Source organism: Grammomys surdaster, unplaced genomic scaffold, assembly GCF_004785775.1.
Source record: "Grammomys surdaster isolate TR1022 unplaced genomic scaffold, NIH_TR_1.0 125617, whole genome shotgun sequence".
NCBI classification, from domain to species: domain Eukaryota; kingdom Metazoa; phylum Chordata; class Mammalia; order Rodentia; family Muridae; genus Grammomys; species Grammomys surdaster.
In genome coordinates this window covers 676,142-690,335 of record NW_021620459.1, presented here as the reverse complement: position 1 = coordinate 690,335, position 14,194 = coordinate 676,142, and the positions used below count along the sequence as shown (strand labels likewise).

Genomic DNA, 14,194 nt, shown 5'->3' with positions numbered 1-14,194 from the left:
TAGGTGTGAGGCATCACTCCTGTTTTGTGGAATGAAGTTCCTTGTTTACTAATGGCATTCAATTTCTTTGACTGTTTGGGTTTGGGTTTTGTCTGTTAAGGTCTTGGGATTGAGTCCAGAGCTTTATACTTGCTGGAACAGTCATTTTGTCACTCCACCCTCCCTCCATTCAGACTTCACCTGTGTGAACCTAGCAAATAACTACTCCCACTGAGATTCAGTCTCTTGGTTTGGAAAGATAAATGTCCACAATTTAGAGTAAAAAGCATAGGAACCATGCTCACAGCTCCTAGTTCTTGGTGATGGTGATGGTGGTGGTGGTGGTGGTGGTGGTGATGGTGGTGGTGGTGATGGTGGTGGTGGTGGTGGTGATGGTGATGATGGTGGTGGTGATGGTGATGGTGGTGATGGTGGTGGTGGTGATGGTGGTGATGGTGATGATGGTGGTGGTGATGGTGGTGGTGGTGATGGTGGTGGTGATGATGGTGGTGGTGATGGTGGTGATGGTGATGGTGGTGATGGTGGTGGTGGTGGTGATGGTGGTGGTGGTTTTTCAAGACCAAACTTCTCTGGATAGCTGTGGCTGTCCTGGGACTTGTTCTGTAGATTGGTCTTGACTTTGAACTCACAGAGATCTGCCTGCCTTTGCCTCCTGAGTGCTTTGCTCAGTTCCTAGGTCTAAGGATGCTTTGGTGTTGAGTCATTCTGAGGGGTGCTGCCACCCAATGGGAGAGACCTTAATTGTCTAAAGCAACAGGAACTAGGCAAAGAGACTGGTTGGTTGGGACTGGAAAGACCCTCCTGTAGTTCAGGGTGGAGACTGGCTATGGCAGCTGGATACAGTGGTAAGACCACCACTGCCCTAGCTTTGGTGTCACACCAGCTTGTTAGCACAGCTGCCCACCTCTGCCCTCTGGATAACTCTCTACAGAGTGCTGAGGTTGTTCATTTTAGTTGAAGATACAGAAGCACAGCTCTCACCTCAAAGGAAGTAGAAAACATGTATTCAGGAGCCAGAATCAGAGTGACCATGGCCCTGGAGCAGGGATTTAGGTTCTCTCCAAATACATGTGCAATTTGGTAATGGTGGCATAAAGTTTTATGGTACCCAAGTAAAGAAAGTCATAAACCAAGGGAACATTAGGTAGGCAGAGCAGGAAGATCTCAGCCATTGACCTCAGATGCCATCTGATGGCATTCTTAGCCTTTGGATTAGTGAGAGTTAGGGGTCTATTTGTACATTCCAAGGGGATTTACCTCGTAATCACAAAGGTGTCAGGTCACATACAGGTGGACAAGGAACAACAGCTAAGAGGAGTCACACATAGTACAGGGTATGGCAGGGTGCTCAATGGCTTTTAAGGGGAGGGGTCAGGATAGGGAACAGGTAAGAAGGGACTTGAGTTCCAACAGCAGCAGAGACTGTGTGTGTGTAGTGGAGGGGTGCTGATGGCACCTTTACTAAGCTTTATTTCCTGGACATATAGATAATACAGAACTCTTGGGAGAGCCTATCTCGTCTCACCACCCAGGAATCCCTGTCCCTGTGCTTATGTCCTTTCTTCACATGTGAAAGCCCTCAGTGTGCTTTGGATGAAAAACTAGAGGCTCTGGTTCAGATAGTGGTGGCCATTGTCATGAGGAGTCTGTAGGTGGAGCTGCGCACGGTGATCCTGGTAATTATTTTGTACGAAGGTTCTTTTCGTCCTGGTTCACATGCATCCATCACATCAATTCCGGGCCCCTTGGACTTTAATTTTTTATATTTTGTGTCTATATGCATGAGTTCGGGCACATGTCACAGTGCATACTATGTCAACGGTGCACATATGCAGATCAGGACAACTCTTGGGAGTTGGTTTCTCTTGATGCCTTGTAGGATCTGGGGATTGAACTCTGGTCTGTGCACTAGCGAATCTACCTGCTGAGCCATCTCACTGCCCCAGGACCATTATTTAAAAGCACTTATTTGTCTGTACTAGCAGTCCCCTAAAATCCGTTAGGACTTGTAGCTTGTAGAGCCACCTCCTGGCTCCTGCCTGGCCCAACCCCATCTCACATGCTGGGCTCTGCTTCAGGTGCTGTCTCTCTAATTTGTTGTTAGGTTTTCTCTTGTAGGAAAACATGGGTGTCTGCATGCTTGGCAGGTGGTTTCTAGAACTTTCCTTTGCACTCCCTTTCTATAGATCTGTCACCCTTGTGCCTGGGATGCACCTCTCCAGTGGAGGCTGCAAAAGGCCCTGCTGATCTCTGTGCCTGAATGATGAGTCTGCCCCCCCTTTTTTTGAAAAAAGGGTTATTTCCACTGAAATATGGTACACGATCACTCACTCTGTAGATTTTGTATGTTTGCTTTGGGGCTTTTTCTTGGGGTGGAGGGCCTGTTTTGGTAAGTCACACACATTGGCTTATAGAGGAGTATCTGAGGCCTTAAAAGTAGGGATGTCTTGGTTAGACAGATAAGAAAGGAGGTAGATCCCACTGGGTGAGACTTTGGTGTCTTCTCAGGCGAGTTGGCATCACCTGGAGCTGAGGACTTCCTGCCTGCAGCTGTGACAGAGGAGCTGGCTGCACACACACACACACACACACACACACACACACACCACACTGCATGCGCACATGCTCACCCCCTAAGCGTTCCACTACTGTTTAGACCATGGCAATGATTCTTTAGAAAATGCTGCTACTGTGTACTGTGACTGCTGGACATTGTTGAAGGCCGACTCTCGCCCTCACCCAAGTAGTTTTTGTAAATGTTCTTTCTATCTTCTCTTGGTTTCTACTTTTTAAAGACTGAAGTACATTTTTTTTTCACAAAGATTGGATATTAATATAATAGAGTTTGACATACCTTTAAAAAAAGACACACTGCTGGGCGGTGGTGGCGCACGCCTTTAATCCCAGCACATGGGAGACAGAGGCAGGCAGATTTCTGAGTTCGAGGCCAGCCTGGTCTACAGAGTTCCAGGATAGCCAGGGCTACACAGAGAAACCCTGTCTCGAAACCCCCCCCCCCCATATATGTCTCAATGACTTTGAGGTATATATTAACCCAGTTAAATACTCTAGAGCCCATAAAGACACAGATTGCTAATACCTCAGTGCTGTTTACTGGTGGGGTGGTAGAAAGCTAGAATAGACAACGCCAAGGGAACCCAGCTTCTCTCCTCACTCCAGCAGTCAGTAGTGGGCTAGTATCTCACCTCATTAACAATCTGCTAAGTATTTTGATCTTTTTGGGAATTTTTGTTTTGTTTGTTTTTTTTAATTCTTGTTTTGTCTTTTGTTTGTTTTGTTTTTGTTTTTTTGTGTAGCCCTGGCTGTTCTGGAACTCACTCTGTAGACCAGGCCAGCCTCGAACTCAGAAATCTGCCTGCCTCTGCCTCCCAAGTGCTGGGATTAAAGGCGTGAGCTACCACAGCCTGGCAAAGATTTATGTATTTAATGTATGTGAGTACACTGAAGCTGTCTTCAGATACACCCCAGAAGAGGTTCTGAGCCACTATGTGGTTGCTGCGAATTGAACTCAGGATCTACTGGAAGAGCAGTCAGTGCTTTTAACCATTGAGCCATCTCTCCAGCCCTTTGTTTTGTCTTATTATTTAGCTCTGGCTGTCCTGAAACTCACTGTGGAGACCTGGCTGGCCTTTAACTAACAGAGATCTGCCTGCCACTGCCTCCAGGGTGCTGGGATTAAAGGAAGGAGCCACTGTACCTGGCAGATGAAAATATTTTAACCTGAAGAGCAAATTTGAGTTTATCCAGGTGAAAATTTAGGAGATAAAATCATTAAAAATTTAAGGTTACCAGGTGCGTGTATAGTCCAGATTACAGACAGAGAAATCAGTGGTTATAAGTTATTGGAACCATGGAATAAATCATTCTTTGGCTTGAAAGCAGCAGTGATTCATCATTACTTATGACTCTAGTTTGGCTAGGCCCCGCTGAACAGTTCTGCTTTCTGTGGTGTCTGAGCACTGAACTTCGGGTGGAGCTCAGTCCCAGCTGTCCTGCTGGGGCCGGATGTAGACAATAGCTCCACTCATAGGTCAAAACTGCAGCATGCTGGCTGGGTCAACTGAGTGTCTAGCTATATGGACCCAAGGAGAGGAAATGGAAACAGCCAGGCTTTGTGAGGGTGAAGCCCAGAACTGACATTGCACTGGCAATGAATAGACTTCATGCCAGTCTATTGTTTGGAGCAAATAGAAGGCCCTCGGCTTGTGCAGACTGAGTGGGGGCAGGGAGGAACTGCAGGTGCTCATGTTTGGTCGCTAACATAGCCAGGGACAGAAGAATAGAAATACAGACCCACAACCCCTGAAGTATGCATGTAGCTGTGAACAACTAATAGGGGTTGTGAGTAAGTTTCCATCAGCTAAAACCCTAGATTCTTCTATCTGTCCATGGTGGTGGAGTTTTTCTTTATTCTGTCAAACATCTCTGGATGCTTATGGAGTTGGGAGGAACTTTAGGATACCTGTCTCATACTCATCCAATTCACTTTTAATCTGGAGACTTTTTGGGATCTGACCATCTATAGTTAGGAGATAAAAATAGCACAGGCAGTTTTTATTATAACAAGATTTGATGTAAGCAAATGTTCTTATCTTTAACAAAAAAATCATTACTTCACATTGGAAAAAATTAAGCTGACTTCTTTTAATCTACTTAAGCTCTGTTCGCAGCCTACTGGGTTGGTACCAGGTGACAGTGAGTGTCCTTACCCTGTTCACGGTGATCTTCTGCAAGTGTCTGCTGATAGATTGTGATTGTGGGGGCTTCCCCATGCCTGTGCTGTGTGTACCCTGAGAGTATACAAATAGTTAGCCTTCTCCACCTCTAGAAACTCCGGCTCTCTCTAACTCTTCCCCCCTGCTCCTCTTAGGAGCATATAGACTATGACAGATGTCATTATGGAGATAGTCTTTTTAGAAATAGCCTAAAAGTACATTTTAAGAAGAAAAAATTTAATAATTTTTAGATTACTCAGTGTATGTGTTAGGGTGGCATGCACATGTGTGGAAACAGCCTGCCCAAACTGGTTATCCTACTACGTGGGTTCTTAGGACCAAACTCAGGTGGTCAGTCTTAGTGGCGTACACCTTCTCCTACTGAGACATCTGACTAGTATAACTTTTCATTCTTTTTTTGCAGCTTTATTTTATGTGCATGCATGTTTTGTCTGCATGTGTGTTTGTACACCACATAGTCCCTGGTGTCTGAAGAGAGAGTGTGAGACCCCCTAGAACTGGGCTCACTGGTGGGTGCAGGCCACTGTGTGGGAGCTGGAAAGCTAATCCAGTCCTCTACAAGAGCTGCAAGTGCTGTACAAACCTAGTCAGCTCTCCAACTTAGAACTTTTTATTTATTTTTTATAACTTTTTATTCTTAAAAATATTTGCTTGAAAGTGTTTTTTTGTTTTGGGATTTTGTTTGGTTTGGTTTTTATTAATAACCTTATTTTGGTGCTGACAAGCTAGAAGATGTCATTTTTATTAGTGTTTGATCACTGGCAAGGCTGACAATTTTTCCTGTTGGTTTAGTTTTAGAACAAATTTCTTCCTCATTCCCCACTAAGTTACCTTTGAAAATATATTTTCCTCAGCAGTGCTCGGCATACAGCCCTGGGGCTAAAGAAAATCAGGCGAGTAAGCGGCACCTTCCCCAGCAGGCTCAAAGACTACTTACTGTCTGGGCTGAATTGCTCCTCTCTGGTGCACAGGCGTGAAGTAGTAACTCCTTTTTCTGTCTTGTACACCCATTGAGAATGCCAAGCCTGCTTCAGTTCCTCCCCTATGCTTCTGGTTTTGCTGGAACATGTTCTCAGAGCCCTGCTGAGCCTCTAGGCTCTCTCCATAAAGCACAAAGGCTGGGAAGATGGATGGATACCCTGAGTTTCACACAGTCCCCTGGGGCCACGTTTCTGGTTAGAGCTGACAATTGTCAGTGGGAGGCTCTGAAACACTGTACCCCTGTGCTTCCAGAAGGTTCCTGGAAGCAGTTTTGAGAAAAGCAGCAGTCAGCCTGAGAAGGACAGTGGGTGGAGCAGGAGGCCTTGGCCACGACTTAAGCCTCTCTGGCATCCCTCCACTCCACCCCAGCCTGGGGAGCCACATGCTTCTTCTTCCCTTTCTTTGTTCTCTCCAAGAAATGAAATCCTTTAGGCTTTGAAACAACAGTCCCCATGGCCTGCAGACCCAGCCCCTTCAGCCAATCACTCCCACCCTTGGACTAAAATCATAAGTTGTGTGAGAGACCCAGTGACCAGCAGCCACAGACTGATACAGGAAGACTAGCGAGGCCAGAGCACTCGTTTCTAGTTTTTCAGCCAGACCTCAGAGTTGGAATGTTAGAGCATGGGATATGGCTTTGCTAATGTTTGAAAAATGCTTCCTCACCAGGAAGGGTGGGAGAGGATCTGCATAGGAAATTCTTAACTTCATACATAATAAATTGTCACTGAATTTAAATAGCTCAGTCACTAGGGATGCTAGTAAAACCATTACACTTTATAGCAACTGTAAGCCCAGTTCCTGCTTGCTCCTGAGCTGGGTGAACCTGTAAGAAGAGATTCACTCCCACAGGCCTTACTGGTGCACACAGAGAAAGTGTGGGGAAGTGAACCACAAAGGAAGAGTAAGCTCACTGGCGTTTCCAGCGAGCTGAGAGGCTCTGGTTGGTTGGTTCCTGTCCTGTGGATAGGCAGGTTGACAGGCAGAGCCTCCCAGTCCAAGGTGAGCTCGGACGGAGAGGACATGAGTGTTAATGCAGCTGCGGCGGAGAAGATTCCCTCAGACGCAGACCAGTCTTGAGATCCTGGTGGAGCATCCAGAGGGCAGCTGAGCCTCGTGCCTGGGACTGACCTGGTGCATAGCAACCAGGGACTGGGCCTGACTAGGGCTGCAAGACAAGGGAATGAAGAAATGACACACAGCCAGACACAGCAAAACAGAAAAGCTGACATGGGCAGGTCTGGGCTCTCCAATGGAGAAACTGCAGAGTGTTCATTGTATACAGCTGAACAAAAAGGTTATTGCATACAGCTGAACAAGGAGGTGGGTTACAGGTACAGATAATAAGGTGGCAGGTTTAGCTAATATCAGTAGGAGCCAGCTCTATAGGGGAACAGTGTTTGGGCAGTCTCCATGGGGATAGGAGGAGCTTTGGTGGAAATTCTCTGTGCACACTATTAACATCAACACATGGATCCAGGGGGAAGTGCATGCCATCTCCACAAGCCTATCCCGTGCTTGAGGTAACAAAGAAGAAACCAAAGCTAGGTAATAAGGCCCGGTGAGGAGAGTACAACACATTGTTTATGTAATTATGGTTAAAAGGATAAAATAGGAAGTATTAGAGGTATTTGATGCCAAATGTGCATAAATTCTACAACTGTCATCTTTGTATTTTCTGCCAGAGACACATAAGATGCTTCTGAGAAGTATAGCAGCTGATTTGAAATGGTCCTGGGACACAGGGACACCAGTGGCCTACTCAGTCCCAGAGCAGCACTAGGTAGCCTCATTCCTCAGGTGAGCAGGCATGCTCAGAGCAGGTAGAAGATTGGAGAAAGCTGCACAGATGCTAGGCAGCAGTAGAGTGTGTGTGTGTACACATGTGTGCACACACATGCACTGAGTAGCTTGCCTCTCTCTCTAAGTTCAGTATTATCTTTTGGGTTGGCCAGACAGTTCTATCTAGATGAGGACTCGGCACTGGCGCAATGTTCTGAGAAAGGAAGGGAGAGGCCAGGTTACTCTGCTAGGCTTCAGCCAAGCTCCTTCCTCAGGAAACCTCCTGCCATTCCCCATTGTAACTCCACAGGTACTGTCCTTGACACTGAGACCTGTGCTCCTGGTAGACTTAGAAACAGATTCTGGACTTCTTGAGCTCTTAACCAAAGGGTTAAAGGAGGATGGGGGTGGAGATTTGTAGTCGAGCATTGCCAGCATGTATGAGGACCTGGGTCCTGTCCCCAGCACTGCAAAAGCAAACACCCATAAGTATTTGGATATATGCAGGAACATATATGAAAGTTAGTGTTTAGAGACTACAGATTTGCTAACCATGTAGTGATGGACAGATATACAAAGGACAGAACTGAAGATTTTATTTATAAGCATGCTGGTTCATGAATGTTACTTGGTCTTACGATTTAAAACATACCTGTCATTCCAAGTCTTTGCCCGAGGTTTCAGTAGACTACTCCTGGCTCGGTCCCTAGATTGGAAACACAGGAAGCTCACAGATCTTGAAGTCAGTGGGGAATTTGGCTTCATATGCAGGTGACAAGCTCTTTTCTGGTGCTTTTGCTTCCTTGACTGTTGGCAGGTCCCAAGTGGAAGAAGCTTAGGCAGGTAACTTACCCTAAAGAGACAGCCAGTTGACTTAAAGCAGCTGGACTGTTAGTGCCAAACAGCCTGTGGTTAGGGGCAGCTCCACTTGGCACATTTTTAATGGGAATACAAGACTCCGAGTAGCAAGCTGAGATGCAGTCTTGAGAGTGTGGAGACATGACCTCATCAAATAGCTTAGCCATGAAGTGGAGAAGGTGAGATGAGATGTCATCACCAGGCTCCAGGTGAGGTGGAAAGTGCTTCATGTCTGAGCTCTGCTGCCTTCCTACCTGGCAATTCCAGGTGGTGAACGTTGGTCCTTCTGTCAAGCCAAGTGTAGCCTCATAGAATCCCACCACCATTTCCCAGCCTGTTTCTTCCTCTCACTCCTGCCCCTCCTCTTTGTAGTGGTACCTCAGACCTCCATGTGCTCGGCCTGCTTCCTTTGACCCTGCAGTCTTGTTAACTCCCAGATCCAGCCGTGACTTTACAGAGTGTCCTATCACTCAGCTGTCAAACAGCCAGGGACAGAGAACATGATTTAATGATAGAGGACTGCATAGTTAGTTCTAGGCACTGTGAAGTGGAAGGATGAAGCTATGAGGGGGTGGGGCTTCAGACTCTGCCAGATTTCTCACAGGCTCCCCTCCCCACACCAGACAGTTGCTTTGTGTATCCCTTCCTGGCCTGGAACTTGCTCTATAGACCAGGCTGGCCTGCCTAGAACTCAAAGAGATCCATCTGCCTCTGCCTCCCAAGTCTCCCAGTCTTAAGTAGACTGGGATAAATGGCCAGGTGTCAACAGGCCTGGCCAGGAACAATGAGGTAGTGCTCTCTCTTCAGAATACTTCTCTGTTCCACAGCTGGACCAGCCCTCTGTGTCTCCTACTGCCTACCATTCTCACAAAATCCTGCCCCCTCTCAGTGCCAGTCCTAGAGGATCAGATGCTTTAGCTGCCACCTTCTGCTTCCTTGATCTCTACCAGAGTTCCTGAAGCTCTGTATCCCACTATTACCCCAGTGTCATCTTCAGACTGTGTGTGTCTGTGTTTGACAGTTCACTTGGTATTACAAATAGGCAAAGCCAGTGAGAGCCCAACCCTAGACGGGGGTTCCCTGTTCCATCACATGCCCTTGGGTGTTGCCACCACCCTCCTGGTGTGCCCCACCCACAGCTCCTTCCCGTGTAGCCCATCAGCCTGAGTGACTTTCTCCACTTGGACTGTCTACCTTTTCCAAGTACATCTGTTCTTGAGAGGATCTCTGCCGTGCCATGCTTTACCTTAGGTAGAAGGGAGCCATCTCTTCAACGCATGGTTCTGTCATTGCCCTCTCCTGTTGTGTTCATTCTGCAAACACTTCTAAGGGACACAGTTGTGTGGATGTGGACAGACCTTAGGGGCTTCATGAAGACTGTCTTAGGCAACTCCTTAACTGCTGTATCTAGCAGAGGACATTGAGGACATTGTCAACAGGAGGCATTCAGTGAAGGTCTCAGTTCCGTTAGCAGTGGCTCCCTGCCCCATCCGTGCATTTCCACTGAACCCAGAGTTAGCATAGAGATGAGCTGGGATCTCCTTTAAGGTAACCTGTCTGTGTTAGGTTCATTCTGGATCCACCAATTCAGTCACTAAAGTTCTTCCCTCCCTCCCTCCCTCCTTCTCTCCCTCCCTCCCTCCCTCCCTCCCTTCCTTCTTTTCCTCCCTTCCTTCCTTCCTTCCTTCCTTCCTTCCTTCCTTCCTTCCTTCCTTCCTTCCTTCCTTCCTTCCTTCCTTCGAGTGCTCTGTCTGCATGTACACCTGCATGCCTGAAGAGGCCATTAGATCCCACTATAGATAGTTGTGAGCTACCATGTGGTTGCTAGGAATAGAACTCAGGACCTCTGGAAGAACAGCCAGTGTGTCTAACCGCTGTGCCATCTCCCCAGCCCCATCACTAAAGGTGTTTAAAGAGCCTGAGTCTCTTTCATCAGAGACCCTGCACAGTCTTGACACAAGCTCTTGTATCAAGGTCCAGTTGTGATATGTGCAGATGATCACAGTGGTCATCTGTACCACCTGACAGCCCGAGCAGCCACAAAGGGGAGGCACAGGTGGCTTTCTGGTAGTGAAGATGATGATGACGACGAAGACGACGACAATGTTGTTTGGTGACATCCCTTGCTTCCTTCCTAGGAGATGGCTGGCAGAGCGCTCAAGCAGACAGGCAGTAGGAGCATTGAAGCTGCCCTGGAGTACATCAGTAAGATGGGCTACCTGGACCCCAGGAATGAGCAGATTGTGCGAGTCATCAAGCAGACCTCCCCAGGTAAGGCTAGCCGTGTCGTCGTAGGAAATGGTTTGTGGTCTGAGAGCAGGAGTCCTGCACAGAGAACCAGACCTAGTCAACTCTGGAATTTAACCTAGGTGCTCATAAGAGCCCCTGACCTTCCTTTACAGCAGCCTGTGTTACTGTCTGGAGAGTTCGTGTGTCTGCTGAATTTTTTTATCTTTCAAGGAAAAAAAAATAGTTAAGAGCTCAAATTTTGCTGGGCAGTGGTGACACACACCTTGGGAGGCAGAGACAGGTGGATCTCTGAGTTCGAGGCCAGGCAGGTCTACAGAGTGAGTTCCAGGACAGCCAGGGCTACACAGAGAAACCCTGTCTCGAGAGAAAAAAAAAAAAGAGTTCAAATTTTAAAAACCTTTTATTGGACTTGGGGGGGGGTCTTTGAAAAGAGAGGCTAATCAGTTCCAAAAACACATTTTTTCTCTCACATTCAATAGTAGGCAGCTCTCAAGTCGTGCAGCTGTGTGTCAGCTTTGGAAGGGATAGGGGATCCCTCCCTGACGGTTTTGATGTTCCTCTCCAGAGATGGAGTAGATGGTCTGTGGTTCCTAGGGCATCATAATGGATTTATGTAATCCTTGCTCTGTGGAAGACCTGTAATAAAACCTTCCCACAGTGAATGAGGATATCACAAGGGCTTTCCAAGTGTTTGTGTTGTGGTAGGAGATGCACAGTTCTGGTTTCTTGAGAAAAGACATTTTCCTCACCAGCTCCTGGCTAGTTCTGGAGTCTGTCCTGGAGAATGGTGCTGCAGGACACAGGCCCAGCTCTGTACCACTGCCTTCCTGCTTGCTTTTGGTGTATTCTGCTAGCGACATCTGTTCAGCCCTCCATCAACTGTGACTCCTGTTCAGTGCCAAGACTGCTAGTTATTTCTGTCAGGTGTGTTAGGGCTGGGATGGAGCTTTTCCCTATGGGTGGATAAGACCGCCTTTGGACTTCAGGGGCCTGTGCCAGATCAAGTAGAGCAGAGGAGTCTGTAGGAAATGAAAGGAGCCTTTGTCCTTTCCAGGCATCTACTTTACATGAGGAGAGAGTTTCTTTTTTTTCTTTTTTTTTTCTTTTTTTTTTTTTTTTTTTCTGTTTTTCGAGACAGAGTTTCTCTGTGTAGCCCGGGCTGTCCTGGAACTCACTCTGTAGACCAGGCTGGCCTGGAACTCAGAAATTCGCCTGCCTCTGCCTCCCAAGTGCTGGGATTAAAGGCATGCACCACCACCGCCCGGCGAGGAGAGAGTTTCAAAATGGAGAAGTCAGGAAGCAGGAAGCAGCAGCCGTCTGTGTGTCTGGATGTTGGTCAAGAGAGGAACTTTTTGCGATTTTCCTTTAAGGAATTTAAAAAATATTTTAATTTTATTTTTAATGGGAACGGTACACTTGATTGCAATATTTTTCAGGGGCAGAATCCCCCTACAGCTGGAGTCGCAGGCAGCTGGAAGCTGCCTGACGCAGACGCTAGGGAACCAAGCTCAGGTTCTCTGCACACTTAGCTTCCTGAGCCGTTCCTCGTCTCCTCTCTGTGGTTTTGTTCTTAATGTTGGGTATATATCACCTTGTTTGTCCTTAATAAAGACAGAAACCCAACAGAGCTTTAATTTGGAAAATAGATGATAGGAAAACAAATATTTGGACAGTGGTTACAATCCTGCCCTTTGTTAGGAAAAGTAGACTTTCCAAACATGACAGTAAGTAAACTGGGCTCCTCCCAAATAACTGAATGTCACGGAGAAACCAGTGCTGGCTATCCAGGTACTTCCCTAACATGGCTGGAGACTGACCTTAGGTGCTGTGTTGCTTAAGGCACCTAACCCTCTCTGGCCCATAACCCTCCCATATGCTCTTTGACCTTCAGCCCCACAGTCCATTTCCCCCTACTTTGCACGCCACTTTAGTGTGACCAGTTTCTGCTGGGGCAGGACACACCCCGTCAGGGATCTTGAGTAGAAGACCTTATACATTTGCCCAGCCCCAAAGATAAGGCTAGTCTGAGGATCGACCTCCAAGTAGCAGCCCACCATGTGCTCTGAAGCTGACTTCTCATTCTTTCTTCTCTAGGAAAGGGCCTGGTGCCCACCCCAGTGACTCGGCGGCCCAGTTTTGAGGGCACAGGGGAAGCTTTCCCATCCTACCACCAGCTGGGTGGTACAAACTATGAGGCTCCCGCTGCCCTGGAGGAGATGCCACGGCAATATTTAGACTTCCTCTTCCCGGGGGTCAGCACCCACGGTGCCCCGACTCACCAACATCCTCCCAAAGGCTACAGCACAGCAGTGGAGGCGGGTGCGCATTTCCCAGGCACACACTATGGCCGTGCTCATCTAGTACCGGAGCAGCCTGGGTATGGGGTGCAGCGCAGCCCCTCCTTCCAGAGCAAGACGCCACCAGATGCCTATTCCAGCCTGGCCAAGGCCCAGGGTGGCCCTCCTGCCAGCCTCACCTTCCCTGCCCATGCTGGGGTGTACACCACCTCGCACCATAAGCCGGCCACTGCAGCACCTGGGGCCCACCCACTGCATGTGTTAGGCACCCGGGGCCCCACGTTCACTGGTGACAGCTCTGCACAGGCTGTGCTGACACCGTCCAGGAACAGCCTTAATGCTGACTTGTACGAACTGGGCTCCTCGGTGCCCTGGTCGGCAGCCCCGCTGGCACGCCGTGACTCGATACAGAAGCAGGGTCTAGAGGCTTCCCGGCAGCATGTGGCTTTCCGGGCTGGCCCCAGCAGGACCAACTCCTTCAGCAGCCCACAACCGGAACCCTCACTGCCTGCCCCCAACACGGTCACCGCTGTGACGGCTGCACACATCCTTCACCCTGTGAAGAGCGTGCGTGTGCTGCGGCCCGAGCCCCAGACAGCTGTGGGGCCCTCGCACCCCGCCTGGGTGCCTGCACCCACAGCACCTGCCACCGAGAGCCTGGAGATGAAGGAGAGCAGTGCAGGCCCACACCCGCTGGATATGGACTATGGTGGCTCCGAGCGCAGGTGCCCACCGCCTCCTTACCCAAAGCACTTGCTGCTGCCCAGTAAGTCTGAGCAGTACAGCGTGGACCTGGACAGCCTGTGCACCGGTGTGGAGCAGAGTCTTCGAGGGGGCACCGAGCAAGACAGGAGTGACAAGAGCCACAAAGGTGCAAAGGGAGACAAAGCTGGCAGGGACAAAAAGCAGATCCAGACCTCCCCAGTGCCTGTCCGCAAGAATAGCAGGGATGAAGAGAAGAGAGAGTCTCGCATCAAGAGTTACTCCCCATATGCCTTCAAATTCTTCATGGAACAACACGTGGAGAATGTAATCAAAACCTACCAGCAGAAGGTCAGCCGGAGGCTACAGCTGGAGCAGGAAATGGCCAAAGTAATTTCTTACTTGCTTCTTACTGTGTCCCAGCTCCTCTCTCCTCTGCAGCATCTCAGAGTCCTGGGTATAAGCCAGACATTTGGAGAAGCCGCAGCGGATGACCACCCTTCTCCTTCCCCCAGCCTCAGAAGGATCCGAGGACCCTGGCTAACAAGTAGATCAGCACACTAATTA

General features: G+C 48.5%; 1 protein-coding gene across 1 annotated transcript in view; it reads left to right on the top strand.

Moving 5' to 3' along the window:
- Lats2 (large tumor suppressor kinase 2) overlaps positions 1-14,194 on the top strand; it is a 53,097-nt gene that overhangs the window by 30,083 nt on the left and 8,820 nt on the right. Inside the window, exons 3-4 of the mRNA XM_028787223.1 lie at positions 10,517-10,649; positions 12,723-14,017. Coding sequence (XP_028643056.1) covers positions 10,517-10,649; positions 12,723-14,017 — 1,428 coding nt within the window. The remainder of the gene's footprint in view (positions 1-10,516; positions 10,650-12,722; positions 14,018-14,194) is intronic.